Genomic DNA, 18,058 nt, shown 5'->3' with positions numbered 1-18,058 from the left:
ATAAGTTCATGAATAAGTAGTGTACATTCTTCTATCTTTAATGATACTGTATTAAATACATGAACATTAAGAGTAGATATTAAATGTTAACTAACCTTATTGTGGTAATCATTTCACAATATATATGCATCTCAAACCACTACATTGCACTACTTATATATATATATATATATATATATATATATCTCAAAAGCTGAAAAATGTATAGCTATCTTTGTGTGATAAGAATGATCAGTTGGGCCTCCCCGGTGGCGCAGCGGTTGAGCGCTGGGTTGCGAAGCTGCGCGCGGCCTCTGCGGCGCCGGTTCGATCCCCGGCTGCTCCCCGGCCACCGGAGGAGGGTCCCACATGGCGCGCAGACCTCTCCTGCCGCCCGCTGCTCCCCTCAGCAGTGTACTTCGGTCCTTCTGCCTGCTCTGCTCCCCGCTCTGGCTCTGGTGAATTCTCTCGCCCTCCCGCGCTTCTGACTGTACCCAGTGCATGTATAAACAAAAAACAAACAAAGAAACCAGCAAACAAATAAATAAAGCATGCCTCTATAAAAAAAAAAAAAAAAAAAAAAAGAATGATCAGTTGATGAAAGTATTATCTGCCTGATATAGCCAATAGTTCCCTATCAATTGCTACCTGCTGGTTTTAGCAGAGATGGGTAATTTATCTTTCATTGCCTCTAGCTCATAATTATCTATTGCATCAGTAAGTGGTGCAGAATGACCTTGTAATTCTTTTCATTTCTGCATTTACTAGCTTAGAATATTTAAAGATGAATCAAGAAGGAATTTCTGAGTCAAAGTGTGAATTATACATAGCTTTTGTTAGATAATTGCCAAATTCCCCTCCAGAAGTACTATATCATACCATTTGTATATCTGCTTGCAATAGATAGATGTGCCTGTTGTTCACAACTCTGTCAGTAGAAAGTGTTAAAATATAATTTGTTAGGTGAAGAAAGACCATTGTAAAGCAAGTAAGAGTGCTATAGATTGAAAAAGGGTACTAGAAACTATTAAATGTATTTCTCCCAAAATGAAAAAAAAAACTTTTAAAGGGCTTCAATTTTATGCAAATTTTACATTTTTAATATTTTTATGCTATCTGTTACTATTTAAGAATGGTCTACCTCTAGCCACATGATCTTTTATTTCTTTTTTTTTTTAAGATTTCTTTATGTATTTATACAAGCACAGGGTACAGTCAGAAGTGCGGGAGGGTGAGAGAATTCACCAGAGCCAGAGTGGGGAACAGAACAGGCACACTGACGAAGTACATTGCTGAGGGGAGCAGCGGGCAGCAGGAGAGGTCTGTGCGCCCTGTGGGACCCTTGCCTGGCAGCCGGGGATCGAACCGGTGCTGCAGAGGTTGCGGGCAGCTTTGCAACCCTGCACTAAACCGCTGCGCCACCAGGGAGGCCCCGGTCTTTTATTTCTTACATGAAGTCAACCTGTTAATTTTTTGCTCTTTCTCATGAAATGTCTTTTATACATTTCATGAAAATCAATATAGACTTAAGAATTCAAAATTTTTTATAAGATTTTATTTTTATTTATTTTATGCATACAAAAACTGGGGTGTAAGCCAGAGGTGGGGTGGGGCTGAGAGGATTCACCAGGGACAGAGAGGGGAGCAGAACAGGCAGATATACTGAAATACACTGCTGAGGGGAGCAGTGGGCCAGTCAGGGGGTGCTGCTGCATAATATGTGGGTTAGCTACCTGGCCTGGGATTGAACTCACTTCACAACAGCTAGCATGATAGCTCTGAGACAACCCCAACAATACAAGAGAGGCCCAAGAATTCAAATTTCTTTATATTAAGAGTTTCTAATAGTTTATACTTAGTTATCAGAGAAATATTTATTTTTGCTTTGCATTGTACCTAAGTTCCTTTGGGTTCTTAAAATAAAGAAAAAAAATTTAAAAACCAAAATCCTATTCCATAGTGACTCAGTGTTTGGATACTCTGTTGTCAACATTTATTGTTAGACAACTCATTAGGTCCTTTGTAACCTTCATTTATATACTGTCTTTTCAGGAAAATGACTATATCTTCAAAATAAGGATTTCTTGTGCTTATTGTTGGATCACTTTTGGTGTTGCTCTCTAATACTTAAAAGTAGATTTCTTTCTAAGCTGTGCCTTTTAACAGTGTAATGCTTTCTATGTGCACACTATAGATAAGTACAGATAGCTGAATTATAGGTTATAGAACCTTTTTTTAAAAAATTACTCATTATAGATGTAAATCCTTTTAAATCTGGAGTCTTCCTTCTCTTGATTCCTAGATTTTCCTTCCTCTCTGAGTTTTCCTCCTCTCCCTTACATGAGTAAGGAAAAAGGTCTTACCCTTTACTTTAAGGAAAAGGACCTGTATTTTACTTCTTACCTGAGAAATTCCTAAAACAGTCTTTTTTTTTTTTTAAATTTATTTATACAAGCACTGGGTACAGTCAGAAGCGTGGGAGGGTGAGAGAATTCACCAGAGCCAGAACGGGGAGCAAAACAGGCAGACTGACAAAGTACACTGCTGAGGGGAGCAGCGGGCGTGGCAGGAGAGGTCTGCGTGCGATGTGGGACCCTCGCCAGCAGCCGAGGTTCGAACCGGTGCTGCAGAGGCTGTGGGCAGCTTCGCAGCCCAGCGCTCAACCACTGCACCACCTGGGAGGCCCAAAACGGTCTTGTTTTTATTTTAACCTTATTCCATAAGTATTTCCTCAGACATTTCCTGACTTGGATTATACCTTCTATCCCAGAGTTCTGTCACGTTTAACTTGGTCTGCCATTTTTTAAAGAAGTAGCAGCTGAGCAACTACATAACACTGAGTGTACTTGTATCAAGAATTTTATATGCATATTAATTTTTACAAAAATTCTGAGATGGCAGGTATCTTCATTGAACAGGTACAGAAATTGAGACCCAGAGATAACAGTTTGTCCAAATTCATACAGCAGACTTTACCTAAACCTTACGCATGTCCTTGTTTGTCTCACCTCCTAAGGAAATACGAGCTCATATAAAGGAGGAAAGAAAATGAAATTATAATTTCAGTTTCCTTCTTCAAGGTTATATGTACCTGAGTTTTGTGGTAACTCTTTATACTGTTCTCTAAAAATTTGTTTTTCTTTTTTTTCTTTTTTTTTTTTTTAAGATTTATTTATTTATGCATACAAGAACTGGGGTACAGGCCAGAAGTGTGGGAGGTGGGAGGGTGAGAGGATTCACCAAAGACAGAGTGGAGAACAGAACAGGTGAATTAACTGAAATACACTGCTCAGGGGAGCAGTGGGAGAGTCAGAAGAGGTCTGCTGCACCATGTTGGTTGCTCCCTGCCTGGGGATCGAGCTTGTGCTGTAGTGGCTGCAGATAGTTTCATAGGTTGCGTCTTAACCCATTGCGCCACCAGGGAGGCCCTAAAAATTTGTTTTTCATAATAATAAAAGTAATTCTCATGGGAAATTTGAAAAATATATGTATGTTTAGAGCAGAAAAAGGAATGTGTAGTACACTTCCTTGGCATATGTGTAGTATGTGCTTAATAGCACCATCTGTTTTTATGTATTGCTATTTCATTATATCTTAAAGAACTTTTCAATTTATTTTGTAATTCAAAGAATACCTTAAGCATGGTTTTCTACAATAAGATGACAAATAAAAAATTTCCTGGCCTACCATAGAGGGAGGGAGAAGGTAAGGGTAAAGAGGAGACCCAGTGGACTCTAGTGAAGCATTATGGGTCCTGTGGTGGTGTGTCCCTGAATTATGTGTAGTGTTGTAACCATTGTTACCTTAATTAAAAAAAAAAAAGATACAATTGAAAAGAAAAATTAAGTCTATTTGGAGAGACTTATAGAAGGGGAAAATTCTTCTTTCCCTTTATCCAATAAGCTTTAATATTTCCTGATTTTTTTCCTAACTGAACTCTCTTTTATATTAAACTTTTAGATTGAAACAACTTTCTCTTCCTTTGACTCTTTGGAAACAAAACCTTAGATTCTATTCTGGTTTATTCTGATTTTAAATAATCTGTTATAAGATTAGTTTTCCTAAAATATATTTTCATTTTAGCATGTCTCTCACCAAGAACTTCCTTCCTACCTATAATATCATGTTCTTCAAAGATCTGCTCAAGGTTCTCTATCAATTAACCCTCACCTTACTGGTATACCAGCTTTCTAAATATATATTTTTTTATTTTATTGTTATTATTTTTAAAATAAAGTTTTTTGCCGCTAGTTAGGTCAACTAGCATGCTCCCTTTTAAAATTATATACTTCAATTCTAGGTCAGGATTTACTTCTGTTAGTAAACATGTCAGCAATTAAACAGCTCTCTTTGTATACTTATCCCTCTATAATCTTAAAATTTTATTACCATCTGTAGAGTTTGTTCCATACCATCACATATTTGTTAATTTTGCCTTAAAGTTTTCCAGTTGTTAATGTGTATTTATTATTTGTCCCTAAGTAAAGTGTGGGCTCCTTGGAGGCAGAGGCTAGTGTGTTTAATTTTATTTACATTTATTTTAAACATAGTAAAATGCTATCTGTGCGATAGGTGCTTAATAAGTACTTAGTTGACCTTATAGCCTACTAATAATCTATGGATTATTCTTAGGAAGATAAGTTTTCACTTAGCACAACTATGTAATCATAAACCACTATAGTAGTTTTTAGTAACATATTTTATGTACATATACACACACACACACATGGTGGAATGGTACTTGTTTGTTTTGACTCTGGATCTTTTATACTTCAAGATTGGTTGGTTTTTGTTTTACGTTGAGGGGGTTTTGGTCAGTTACTAGTTTAGTTATGTAAAAAATTGTCCAAGAACATATCCTTTCTTTCCCATTTACAATGTAATGACTAACTTCTTGTTATTGAGCAAAGTAACTTGTAACTTGAGTGTGCAGGGTATTCTTGCATAAAGATGTTAAAATACCAATCTAGTAGAATGATGAAAAATGAAACTTAGATAAGCTTGACTCTTAGGTCTTACATGTAGCACCAAAGTCTAGTGCTTAAAACAGTGAGGCATGCCAGAGAGTTAAAGCTGTATTTCATCAGGATTCTTACATACTTTTAACTCTCTATTGAGTTGGTGGTTCTGGTATTATTTCATGTCTTTGAAAAAAATTCACATTTGTTGATTTGGGACCATATAATTAGTACTTGTTTTTAAGTCCTTTAAAATAACATATTGAATCAAATACTTGCCACATAGTGCTGCACTAGTTCCTGTGCCTATCTTCTAATGCCCTATAGAACAGGCCAAAGTGTCCAAACTATTGCCAAGTACCATGTGCTAAGATAACTGTGGCCTAGAGGGTCCCTGAGAGTGATGCCAATCATCATCAAAAAGCATTTTTTAAGCACCTATCTGTACATGGTTCTATCCTAGGCACTGTACAAAACGAGTTAAACAGAAATGGCCCTTGCCCCCTGGGAGTTTTCAATCTAAGATGATGCTGACATGGACAGACATAAAGGATACTGAGACAACTGAACAAACATTGAACAAGAGCATAAAGTACTAACATTATGCACAAGCAAAGGGGTAAGTGCATTTTGTGGGATAGTATGTGAAGGAAGCCTCATGGGACATGGACAGGGTGGGGTAGAATAATTAGTCAGCCTCTATCAGGTTAGGTTAGTTTGCATTGCAAAGTTGGGTTTTCATACAGACTTAAAAGTAAGGCTAGGACATGCCAGATAATGTATGCAACAAAAAGACTTGAAACAAGGAGAGAAGTTTAAAACTGTATCGTTGGACTTTTGATGGCCTCCAAACTGCTATTCTGAATGATTCTAAATCTCAAGGTATTGTTGTTTAGGCTTATCATGTTGGCATTTGACTTTGGTCTAGGTCAAAGCTAGTTCAATACAAAGCAAAAAAGCAAGCCCCCCAAAAAGAACCTGGAAATTTGAGCAGCTTCTGCAGGCAGTCTATTTGCTTGTTAAATATTTTTTATAAATCACTGACCACCTAACAGAAACCTTGGAGTTCATGGGAGCTGTAATCTTCTCAGTAACTTATACAGGATTACATTGTGAAGCACCTATATATGCTCATTGAATTTTGTTCTATGGTAGGAAATACACACTCTGGCAGCATAAATTATTTTTCAAGAATTGGCCAAAGATGTTTTTGATACCTTTCTATGCCAGCAAAAAAGATCTTGAGAGTTCTAGGTATTATTGTAAGTAGTGATGGCAGTTGTTGAACACTTCAGTATTATTCATTCATTTATTGTGTCTGACAGATAAGACTGATTACTTCTTTTTCATTAGACATAATTTAGGAATTTCCCTAGTTCTTAGCTCACTGTTTGATGTTACTCAAATCTGAAATATGAAAATTTGATTTTACCCAAAACATTAGGAGGTAGTTATCTTCTTCACAAAAACTTCTTTATGGTACTAAAGATTTCCTTTTGATTGTAAGTTTCCAAAATTTATGTAAGTTTTCTTCAATTGCTATCCATTGCCATCCATAAATATAGTATTGTTCAAAACATAAGTGGTTATGTCCACTGAGGCATTAAAATTCAACAGTAGGGCCTCCCTGGTGGCATAAGGGTTAAGTCTCAGTGCTATCACACTATTACTGCTGTGGCCTGAGTTCGATCTCCAGCCAGGGAGATAACCCACTTATTGCATAGCAGACCTCTCCTGTCTTGCCTTCTGCTTCCCACTCTGTCTGGTGAATCCTCTCACCTCCCACACCTCTGGCCTGCACCCCAGTTCTTGTATGTATAAATAAATAAAAATAAATCTTTTTAAAAATAAATAAAATTCAGTAGTAACTGTTAAAAATATTTTAATTTTTTATACCCTTATATATTTAGCTTGTGAGGTGCATTTAATCATACTTTTTCTCTCCCCATAGAATTGGGGTTTTCAAGGACTAGAGTCTTGCTTCTTCACTTTCCATAACTCTCTATACTGTAGTGTGACAAAAAAAGAATATAGTGACTGTTGTTGTTTTCCTTCTATTAACCTAAGCCATGGGATATAATAAACTTTCTAGGAAGTCACTCGGAGATAGTGCTGTCATCCATAGAATTTCACTGACTGTTCTTATTCACAAAATAGCTTGTCTAGATAATCTTTAGCTCTCAGAAATATCTACCTTGTGTGGCAGTTTATTATTCTAATAATATGTACTATTCTTGGAGTCATCTAACTAGAAAAGCCTTGACAAATTTAGATGGAATAAAAGAAAGTCTAGACATAATTTTGCCAGAAAAACTGGAATTGGGGGCTATAAAATGTAACCATTGTCTTCATTTTATCTAGCACATCTTTTGCATGTGACTCAAGGGATAAGTAGGAAATTTCCAAAAGGAAGTGAGGATTTTTTTTCCCCCATTCATTTGTTTTTGCTTATACAAAAAGAATTCCAATGATTCAGGAAGAAATTGAGCTCATTATATTTGAACCTTCTGAGATCTTTCAAGGAAGTACAAATCAAACATCTAAAGATTGTGTTCATGATAGATAAATGTAGTAGTGATGGACTATTTTTAAGAATTATATTTTTATCCTACCAATTATTTTATTTTTTTTTTCTAAATTACACTGCTTATACTAACAGTAGATAGTTGAAAAGAGGAGGGAAGAAGGTATATTGGAAGCACATATCTTATAAATTCTGATTGTAACTGGTAGAAAAATAGTATTTTAACTTGGGTTGATTTTGATGTAAAAGGAAGATCTAGATCATAGTTTTTAAAGAAATACCTAGAGAATGCAGCAAATTCTGAAGAGTAATAGGAACATTGATTCCTCTAGCAAAAAGGTTATTTTCCATTTGTAGTTTATATTCTAATTCAGGAGTCAGCAAACTTTTTCTGTTAAAAAAGAAAACTAAACATTTTAGGCATTGCATATGGCCATGTTCCAGTAAACCTTTATTTACAATAAAAAGGCAGCAAACTGAATTTGGCACATGCGTGGGTGATAGTTTTCCAACCCCTATTCTAGTAAGTGGAAACAGAATTACTATGTAAATCAGTGTATGTTAAGTGGCAACAATTGGGAGGGTGGGGCGGGAATAGAGTAGAGTAATCCAGTAGGGAGTATGATGAGGTCAACCTCACTGAGGTGAGAAAGAAAAGGAGTCAGCTAAAGAAACTGAAAAGTGAGTAACTAGTGAGATGGAAGAAAACCAAGAGTTGGTGACATCCTGGAAATGTAATGAAAAATCATATGTTGGGAAGATGAAGTACAAATAAAAGGAACACCAGTGGGTTACACCATTGTACTTCGTATGTGGACGCTGTTTGTGATCTTGATGCGCAGTTTTTTGTGGAGTTGGTTCAAGACAAAACTGTGGGAGAAAGTGAATACAGACAATTCTTTCGAGGAATTTTATTGTAAAAAGGAAATGTAGTAGTGGGACAAGAAGGATTTAGAGAAGACTTTGTTGTTGTTTTAAATAGAAGAAATAATGGTGTATGGGAATAGTCCAATAAAGAGTAGGAGAGAATTGCTGGAGCTGTGGATTTGAATTGGTGAGGGGATGGCATCTGTATGAATGAAGGGATTGACTTCAGATAGGTGTGATGTTGGTAAGTGGGGACATGTGCTGGATGTTCTCTTCTGCCTTCAACTTTCTGATTAAAGAATTATCGATAAACTATAGGAAAGAATTGAGGTTTTATATAAACCTGTGTTTTTGGTTTTGTTTTGTTTTGTTTTTGAGATTTATTTATTTATACCAGTACTGGGTACAGTCAGAAGTGCGGGAGGGTGAGTGAATTCACCAGAGCCAGAGCGGGGAGCAGAGCAGGCAGACGGACCAAAATACACTGCTGAGGGGAGCAGCGGGCGGCAGGAGAGGTCTGCGCGCCATATGGGACCCTCCTCCGGTGGCCGGGGAGCAGCCGGGGATCGAACCCGCGCTGCAGAGGCTGCGGGCAGCTTCACAACCCAGCACTCAACCGCTGCGCCACTGGGGAGGCCCATAAACCTGTGGTTTTTAACTTACAAACCTATACTACAAGTACTTGAGGGACCTTTGGTGACAAACTAAGGTGACAAACTAAGATGTATATTTTAAGGAACAAACTTACATTATGAGATTACATGATTCATGTAATGTTTGCGGCATAGTAGACACACCTGGTATTCATGTAGACACTCAAGAAATGCTGTTACTAGAGGATTTAGAATCAGAATGCACTGAACTAAGTTTACTTTATATCTTTTGCCCTAAAAGATACATTACAATTTTAAATATTAAGTTTGACAGTAATATGAAATATGATCAATTTAATTCACAGGTCCTTTGATGTCTCTCCTAATGTTCTTTCTACTTCACAATGGGCTATCTCTTTGATCAGGGACTCCATAGATGAATGGTTATTCTTTATGTTTAATTATTTTATCATTATATTGCTAACATGAATTTCTTTGTACAGTGAAAATAGTTTTGTATACAACATCTTCCTGTAGATTTTATATCCCCAGAAGGTAGGTAATAAGTTTTATACATGTCTAAAGAAATGTGACAAGTAATAGTTTGTATGTAGGTGGTATTTAACAAGTAATGATGGTTACTAAATCAAGGTTTCATATGCTTTTGGTTAAACTTACATGTTCAATTCTTTAGGTCTTGCAACAAATTTAGGCCTGGAATCCTTCCATTCTGGAAAATTTTGGAGTTAAATTATATTGGGTTTTGTAGCAGTTGGTAGAATACCTCCAAATATAGCTATTCCAAATAACTTCCAGAGGGAGTAGTACCAAATTTCACAGACAGTATATAGTAGTAGAAGCTTAACTGGCACAAATAACGTTACAATGCCATAAAAACTGGCATCATGATCAATTAAAGAACTCTGTTAGGAAATAATACCCAACTAAATAACATATATTAAAAATCTAAGATAGATTCGCTTTGTATAACTAAAAGAAAGTAACTGTGGCTACCTTCACATACACTGTACCAAGGATGTAATGAGTGAAGTCATAGAAATGATACTTTTATCAAGTACTAGCAAATCTAACTATGGCCGGAACTTTTTGGGAAGAGTAGGCTGACTTGGCCATCTCATTTTGCAGTAGCCAGTGTTATTAAGAGATAGAAGTGAGAGAATTATGTCCTTTATAAGAAGCAGTTGTGTTTGAGACTTTAATGCTAGATTTACCAATAAATTTGAAGAGGCTATTTCCTAGAATTTAGAAGTAAGACTATTCAAATCTAGGTACCCATCGTATTTACAGAAGTTATTTCTCAAGCATAAGAACATCTGACTTCATAAAGGTATTTTAAATCTATGGAAAATATTAAACAAGTATTTTTTTTTAAAATCTGTCTTCTGCTGAAACTTTACTTGTTCTCTTTGTATTATAGGTCCAGTTGTTTACGTCTTGGATCTTGCAGATAGACTGATCTCAAAAGCCTGCCCATTTGCAGCAGCAGGAATAATGGTTGGCTCTATCTATTGGACAGCTGTGACTTACGGAGCAGTGACAGTGATGCAGGTTCATTATTTTTACTGCATTCAATGATACTACTTTTGATTTGGAGATCTACTAAATAGATTTTTACTAGAAGTTTTAAAGTTACTATTTTGAACAAGTGTGAACATTCTGATAACTTAAAAATAAGATATATAGAAAACTATCTAGTTAAAAGTCATCTTACTTCCATCCTTCATTTGTTCCAGTTCCCTCTCCCCACCCATGCCCACCCACATAGCCACTATTAGTAGTTTCATACATATTTTTCCAGATAATCTGTTGCACATATACAAGAAAAAATGAATATATTCTCACACTTTTTTGTTACCCAAAAGCAAGCAAGTTAGAGATAGAGAAAAAAAATTAAAAATAAACAAAAAGACCCCAGAAAAGCATATTAGAGCTGTCTCTCTTGCACAAACAGTGAATCTTGGAGAGTTTTTCATATAGCATTCTATGTATAGAGCTAAAACAATTTACTAACCAGTCTCTTGTTGATTAGACAATTAGTTGCTTCCAGTTTTTTGCTATTACAAAACAATGGTACAATCAGTAACCTTTGAGAAAGATTAGGGAGACTTAAATTTCAAGATAAAGTTCTTCTCTCTTTAAACCTCTTCCTTAAAGATTTCTAGCTATCATCCTTGTGCTTTTTGTCTTCAAATCTAAGTATTTTGTGCTGATCTTTCCAAATTCACTCCTGCAAAAGCAGCTTGACCTTTCTGAATGACCTCTTGTGACTTCACACTCAGTATCGCTGAAATTAAACTTCTCTTTTCCTCAATTTGAAACCTGAATTTTCCCCCCATTTTAATTTTGCTGTATTTTTTATTCCTACTATTCTCCCATCTCTTAATTTGTACTTGACATTCTTAAGATCACCTTTAACTCTGCTTCTTAGTTTTATGTCTACCCCACTAAGCCCAAGCAATTTCAATGTTTTATAGCTACAGCTTCTTTTCCACAGTATTTACCACCTGACTTCTTGTTACTCCCCCATCATACCTGAATAGCGAAAGCAGTTTCTTGATTGTTTTCTATCATGCCACTCTTCCAAATGAATCTTCCTAAAATAATGCCATCAGTATCTCACTCCAAATTTACCATCTATTTTGCCTAACTAGTTGCTTTCAAAAGCAGCACCTAGATTGGTTAAGTGTTTCATAAGTAATTCTAATACTTGACACACTTATGTTTGTAGGTGACATAATTTTTCTTCAATGTAAAAGAGTACATGGAAGAAAAAAGGATTTATAGGTAGTATTCTAGAAATTGCACATTACCTCTCTATGCCAAGGTCCATACCAAGCAGTCTTTCTAGTTGCTTAATAGTATGGTGAAACAGTATTCCAAGACTTTTTATTTTAATGTTGATGACACCCCAGAAATCTGGATATAATCACTGCAATGAATCACACATATAATAATCCCTCAATTGTCGTAAGTGTAGTAAAGACTAAGAACTACTAGAAAAAGATTTTTTTTTTTTAAACCTGATTTGTTAAGCAGATTACTTCATTCTGCTTTGAGCCTTTGGCACTGTCTCTCCAGTGCATCCTTATGTTGTTTAGTTTTTTACCTCTGTCATTTGGCTTATGTCATGCTCCCTGCCTGAAAAACCTGTCTTTCCAGTCCAAGTTACCTAATCTAAACCCTCTTTCTGTACTCAGTTCAACCATATTTTATTCCATGAAACTTAACTTCTGCCCACTGTGATTTTTTTCTTCCTCTGTATTCATGACATTTTATTCCTTAATGGTAGCTAATGTGCTAACCAGATTATATTATATAGTTTACCTGAATTATTTAATTTCTTATATTTAGACCGTACTTTTGCTGTTGGAGGGTAATTTTCTAGAAAGTAGAGAATATCTTATATTGATGTTTTTCCTGTATGACATATACACAGACTAACACTTAAAAAACTTCAATGAATATTAATTTTTTTAATATGATGGTTCTTAGTAACAGGTTTGTTTGATTATATTCTCTGCAATAATTTGTTAAACTTCAGTAATGAAATGAATATCAGTATATCACTAGGTCAAGGCAGTTCAGAATGATTCACTGGGACTGACAGACATGAATGGATAGAATAGATAACACATACATTGTTTAATGTACAAATGTGGTTATATAGACTTATATTTTTTGCAGATGAGAAAACTAAGCTCCTAAGAGATTGAATGATTTCTCTTAAGATCTAATTAATTGTAAGAGGTGAGGAAAAGTTTCTAGGCTAGCTCAATTCTAAAAGAAAAGAATTCTAGTAATTAACAGGATACTTCAACAGGACCCTATTAAGAAATATAGTTTGTATCTTCTAAACAGTTTCCAGCTATATTTTGGCATTTTCAACGATATTGGTATGATTTTTTTCAAAAAATTCAGATTGAGCTGAGGTCTATATAAAGTAAAAAACAAATTGAAAGCCCTGATCATTGAACTTCAAATAAAGCCTTAAGACAAGGTGTATATAGATGAACAACTAGAAAAGTTGTGAGGTTATATAGATAGACTACTAAGAACTACAGACACAGCATGTTTTAATATCGTAGAAATGAAATACCATTTGAAATCATGAAAAAAGTCTTGAGCTGACCTTAAAGGAAATAATTTGGATTGGTAATGGGAAGGAACTGCTGCCAGCAAGGAGACAAGAATGAACATGCGGGTTAATCATGACAATAAAGAAGATAGCCTCAAATTATAAAACACATATATTACATGTCACCGTTTAGACTAAATTTTGCATGTACATTGAAAGTGTTTTTCTTAACCTAGAAAATGAGATCAGCTGTGCAGTGAGTAGGTTTTGCTGTGTGATTTAAGAGTAGCGGAAAGCCTTTTACTGCCTGAGCAGGATAGGGTATATGCCCCATAACACCATCAACAGAATTTAGGGTTTGCTTTTTTTAACACTTCACAGTTTCTTCCCTTTTGGTCTCTGACTAATCTGAAGCAAATTAGATTAAGGAATTAGACCACTATTCTTTTTCTATTCCCTTTCCTTCTCTGTTAAACAGTCTGAAGGTTCAATCCCTGTTAATTGTGGGGAACTTGAGTGGGACATTCCACTTACATTTTTATTAAAAAGACAGCATAATAGGGCCTCCCCGGTAGCGCAGCGGTTGAGCGCTGGGTTGCGAAGCTGCCCGCGGCCTCTGCGGCGCCGGTTCGATCCCCGGCTGCTTCCCGGCCACTGGCGGAGGATCCCACATGGCGCGCAGACCTCTCCTGCCGCCCGCTGCTCCCCTCAGCAGTGTACTTCGGTCCTTCTGCCTGCTCTGCTCCCCGCTCTGGCTCTGGTGAATTCTCTCACCCTCCCGCGCTTCTGACTATACCCAATGCATGTATAAACAAAACAAACAAACAAACAAAATAAATAAATAAATAAACATGCCTCTATTAAAAAAAAAAAAAAAAAAAAAGACAGCATAATAGATAACTTTTTTGTCCTGGCACTGGGTTGAGCACCTTTCTAGTACTGATGCAGTTATTTCTTGCAACAATCTTTTGACATAGACATTATTATTTCTAGTTTTCAAGTTTGGAGAGTTTTTATGCCCCGTGCCACAGAGCAGAAAAGAAGCATTAGGATTCCTGTACCTATTCTAGGACTCCTTAAATGAAAGCAGTCCCAAAGGCAGCTGAACATTTTATCCTGGAACAGCAGAAATTTAATATCCAACCTAATTTCACTTCTACCTCTTACTGTGAAGATAACCACCATCAGCATTGTCCATTCTTAATTACTCTATACTTAATTATCCTTACTTCTGACTAAGAATATCTGTTAGTTCATCACTGTTCCTTCCATTTAAAAGTAGGGTTTAGTAGGCAGTGCTTTAAAAGATAACATCTAAATTAAAATCTGTAGCCTTTCAGCATTGTTGAAATGCTTATCTTAACTGGATATGAAGAGCTAGTTTTTAACTCTTAGAAAAACAAACTTTTCTCTAAATCCACAATTGAGTAGTCTTTATTGTATATATAGATAAAGTCTTAAAGAAGACGTTCTATAGTTCTTAATCTCCAAAAGTGAAGTCTTAAAAATAATGTTCTTTCAATTTTGTTATAAAACCAGAATGTACAATGAACCAATGAACTAGTACACAGGGTTCACTGGTTTTGTGTCAACAGTTAAATCAGCACCATTGCTTAATTCAGCTTTCATTTTTTGCCCTTGAGTCTGAATGTGATAACAGGTAGTGTTATACAAATGTATTAACATCCCCTTTGCTTTATAGCATTTGTATTTGCACACTTGATTGATTTGATTATACCTCACCAGACATCTATTTAGCTCATCACTTTATCCCCAGCAACTAGGCCTGTATCTGGCCTGAAATACATGCATGATGAGCCTCAGCTTGAGCATAAGGCATCTCTCCACTTTAGCTTCAATAAGGGAGACAGTGAACCTTTGCTTTCTCTTTGCCCTCTTTTCTCTTTTTTTTCCTCATTCTTGGAAATCTGGTATTAAAGTTTTTTTTCTGCTACCCCTGAAAGGGTATAAACTTTATTTTACTGTAGTCCACATCTGAATATTCACTGTTTTATATTTCTAAACTCATAAAAAAGAATACATTATGCAACAAAGGAAATTTTCAAGTTTCTATGTTTATTTGCTAACACTTTGAGAGAATTTACATCACATTTAGTTATAGCTTTAAGGTGATCACTATATAAAAACAATAAAAGTTACATAAAAGGAATGGCATGGAAAGGCACTATAGTTAAAGATAATCTCTAGGCTAATACACTTTTGTGTGGGATTGGAGTTTATAAAATATTGTTAACCAGAGTATTTCACCATGAGGCAACTTAAAACGACCACCTTTCTTTATGCAAAATGTGAAGTTAAGTTTCTACCTGGAGATACAGAAGAACATCAATACTGATACCATGGTTTTTGACCATTAGGAGAGGCTAGCCTCCTGACCTTTAATGTTATTTTGGCTAGATAAATTAACCAAGTTCAAGTCTGAACTATATCCCTAGCTGAAATTTAAAGAACACCTATTTTAGGGGCCTCCCCGTGGCGCAAGGGGTTAAGCACCGCACCATGAAGTAATCCACAGCCTCTGCGGCACAAGTGTGATCCCCAGCTGGGCAGAGAGCAACCCACATGGTGAAGCCGACCTCTCCTGTCTCACCCCTGCTCCCCTCAGCAGTGTATTTCAGTCAGTCTGCCTGTTCTGTTCCCCACTCTGTCTCTGGTGAATCCTCTCACACACCCGCCCCCCAATCACTGGCCTGTACCCCAACTCTTGTATGCATAAATAAATCTTTTTTTTTAAAGAACACCTATTTTAGTTCTCTCCACTTACATTCATAAAATATTTTTACCTAGATCAAGCCTGCTTTGCCTATTTTGCTCTGACATTCTTGACCTTATTTCACATCTGTAGTCCATCTGAAAAAAATCTGCTCTAATAACTGACAGAAAGGGCATCTCATTTTGTTTTTAAATCCCATTTATCTTGTCATCAGTTTGCTCTCCTGAGTATATATGGTCCCCAGCAGCTGTTAGTCTTCTACCTTCTTTCCTCTTCCCTCATTGCTTCCTCTGCCTTCTTTTTCCCTCCTGCCTATCATAAACATTGAGAAGGTCCTTTTCAACCCTTTCTTCCTAGCTTATTTCTCAAGTGTGATCAGAAAAACTACAGAGTTCTTTACAGTAGTATCCTCCTATCAAACTGTCACTTCATTATGTGATTGAGTGGTCTAAAAGCCCAAGATTCTGAAGTAATCTCTCCCTGACATAACTGCCAGGAATAATCCCAGAGAAATATGTTTAATTTTCAAGTAATTGAGACTTTATGCTAAAGAAAAATCATTTGAGACCTTTGGAAGAGAATTTTGAGGGAGATTCTCTAAAACTAAGTTGTTGACCAACAAAATGAAAATATTGAGAGAAGTTTAAGATTAATCAGTAAGTGAAAAGAATTTTGCCGGGAGGGGAAGCATAGAGATTCACAATTACGGATCATGTCCTTCTTGCCCTCTGGGATCTAAACCAATTGGAAAATAGCCTCAAATTCCAGATGGGGGGAAAGGTTTTTATCTTTACAGCCATAAGAATGGTTACCCTAGGGTTCCTGAATTGGAAAATTGACTGCTGTAATCAAATGTGAACCTCCTACTGCAGTCCCCTAAATTTAGATCTTGGAATTGCATTTTAGGTGAGTTAAGTCTATAAAGCAGGTATTTAACAAGCCAGAGAGATCTTATTCTAATCCAAACACCACTGAGTCAGGAGGCAGAGCCAAAGAGAAGTTTTCAGGCTAGCTCTTGAAGGCCAATTCTGCTCTTGGCTGGCTGTGTTTACCACCTAGAAAGAGCAGGAAAACAGCTGCTGTGCTGGAAAGACAAATAGGACCTACCATTTATAGCCGACTCTACCAAATTAAGGGAATAGAAGCAATAACCTAAAGTCCTCTCCCCTCTATTGAAATGTAATCAATGTGGATAAGCCATTTTAAAAACTCATTCCACTATAATATGACATTGCTTGGAAGCCTTTTTTCCTCCTTAATGACAGACATTTCTTACAAATAAAATCAGGTCTGATTGCTTTCTAGCTTATTTTTAAAACTTCCTATTTCTCTGTCGTTTTGAAATGTAACATTTCCCCTGAAATGAAATGAACTCAAGCATGCAACTGTTCATTTGATATGGAAGTCAATTTTATCAAATGCTATCTGTTTGCAGGTTGTAGGCCATAAAGAAGGTCTGGATGTTATGGAAAGAGCTGATCCTTTATTCCTTTTAATTGGACTTCCTACTATTCCTGTCATGCTAATTTTAGGCAAGATGATTCGCTGGGAGGACTATGTACTTAGACTATGGCGCAAATACTCAAATAAACTACAGATTTTGAATAGTATATTTCCAGGTAAGGCCCTGAATTATAATTGTAATGTGCATGCCCAATTAGTCTTGTAGAAGAATCCTAGCATGGGTTTTTAACTTAAAGATATTTTAGGGCCTTCCTAGTAGTGCAGAGGTTAAGTCTCAGCACTGTGAAGCTATCAGCAGCCACTGTAGCACAAGTTTGATCACCCCACTGGGTAGCTAACCCACATGGTACAGAAGACCTCTCCTCTCTTGCCTGCTGCTCCCCTCAGCAGTGTATTTCAGTCAGTCTGCCTGTTCTCCCCACTCTGTCTCTGGTGAATCCTCTAACCCCCCCCCCACCTCTGGCCTATACCCCAGCTCTTGTATGCATAAATATATATATATTTTAGCTATTCTGACTTATTAGCATTGATACTCTACGCTTTTTTTTCCCTCTAGGTATTGGTTGTCCTGTTCCTCGAATTCCAGCTGAGGCTAATCCTTTAGCAGATCATGTCTCTGCTACCCGAATTTTGTGTGGAGCCCTTGTCTTTCCTACTATTGCGACTATAGTTGGTAAACTGATGTTCAGTAGTGTTAACTCTAATTTACAAAGGACAATCTTGGTAAGATGGCTTTAATACTACTTTTTTTCAAGTGACTACACAAAAGATAATGAACTGCACATTTGTTTAATAAAGAAAAAACAATGGGACTACATAAATATTCATTCTGTGACTCCTGGG

The 18,058-nt window shown here is 36.4% G+C and overlaps 1 protein-coding gene across 1 annotated transcript in view; it reads left to right on the top strand.

The window, feature by feature from the left end:
• The window catches only part of MARCHF5 (membrane associated ring-CH-type finger 5), a 47,987-nt gene that overhangs the window by 28,827 nt on the left and 1,102 nt on the right, over positions 1-18,058 (top strand). Inside the window, exons 3-5 of the mRNA XM_037495598.1 lie at positions 10,360-10,490; positions 17,187-17,370; positions 17,772-17,938. Of these exons, the coding sequence (XP_037351495.1) occupies positions 10,360-10,490; positions 17,187-17,370; positions 17,772-17,938 (482 nt within the window). The remainder of the gene's footprint in view (positions 1-10,359; positions 10,491-17,186; positions 17,371-17,771; positions 17,939-18,058) is intronic.

Source organism: Talpa occidentalis, unplaced genomic scaffold, assembly GCF_014898055.3.
Source record: "Talpa occidentalis isolate TD23 unplaced genomic scaffold, MPIMG_talOcc4v2.1 talOcc4.8, whole genome shotgun sequence".
NCBI classification, from domain to species: domain Eukaryota; kingdom Metazoa; phylum Chordata; class Mammalia; order Eulipotyphla; family Talpidae; genus Talpa; species Talpa occidentalis.
This window is presented reverse-complemented; position numbering and strand designations above follow the sequence as displayed.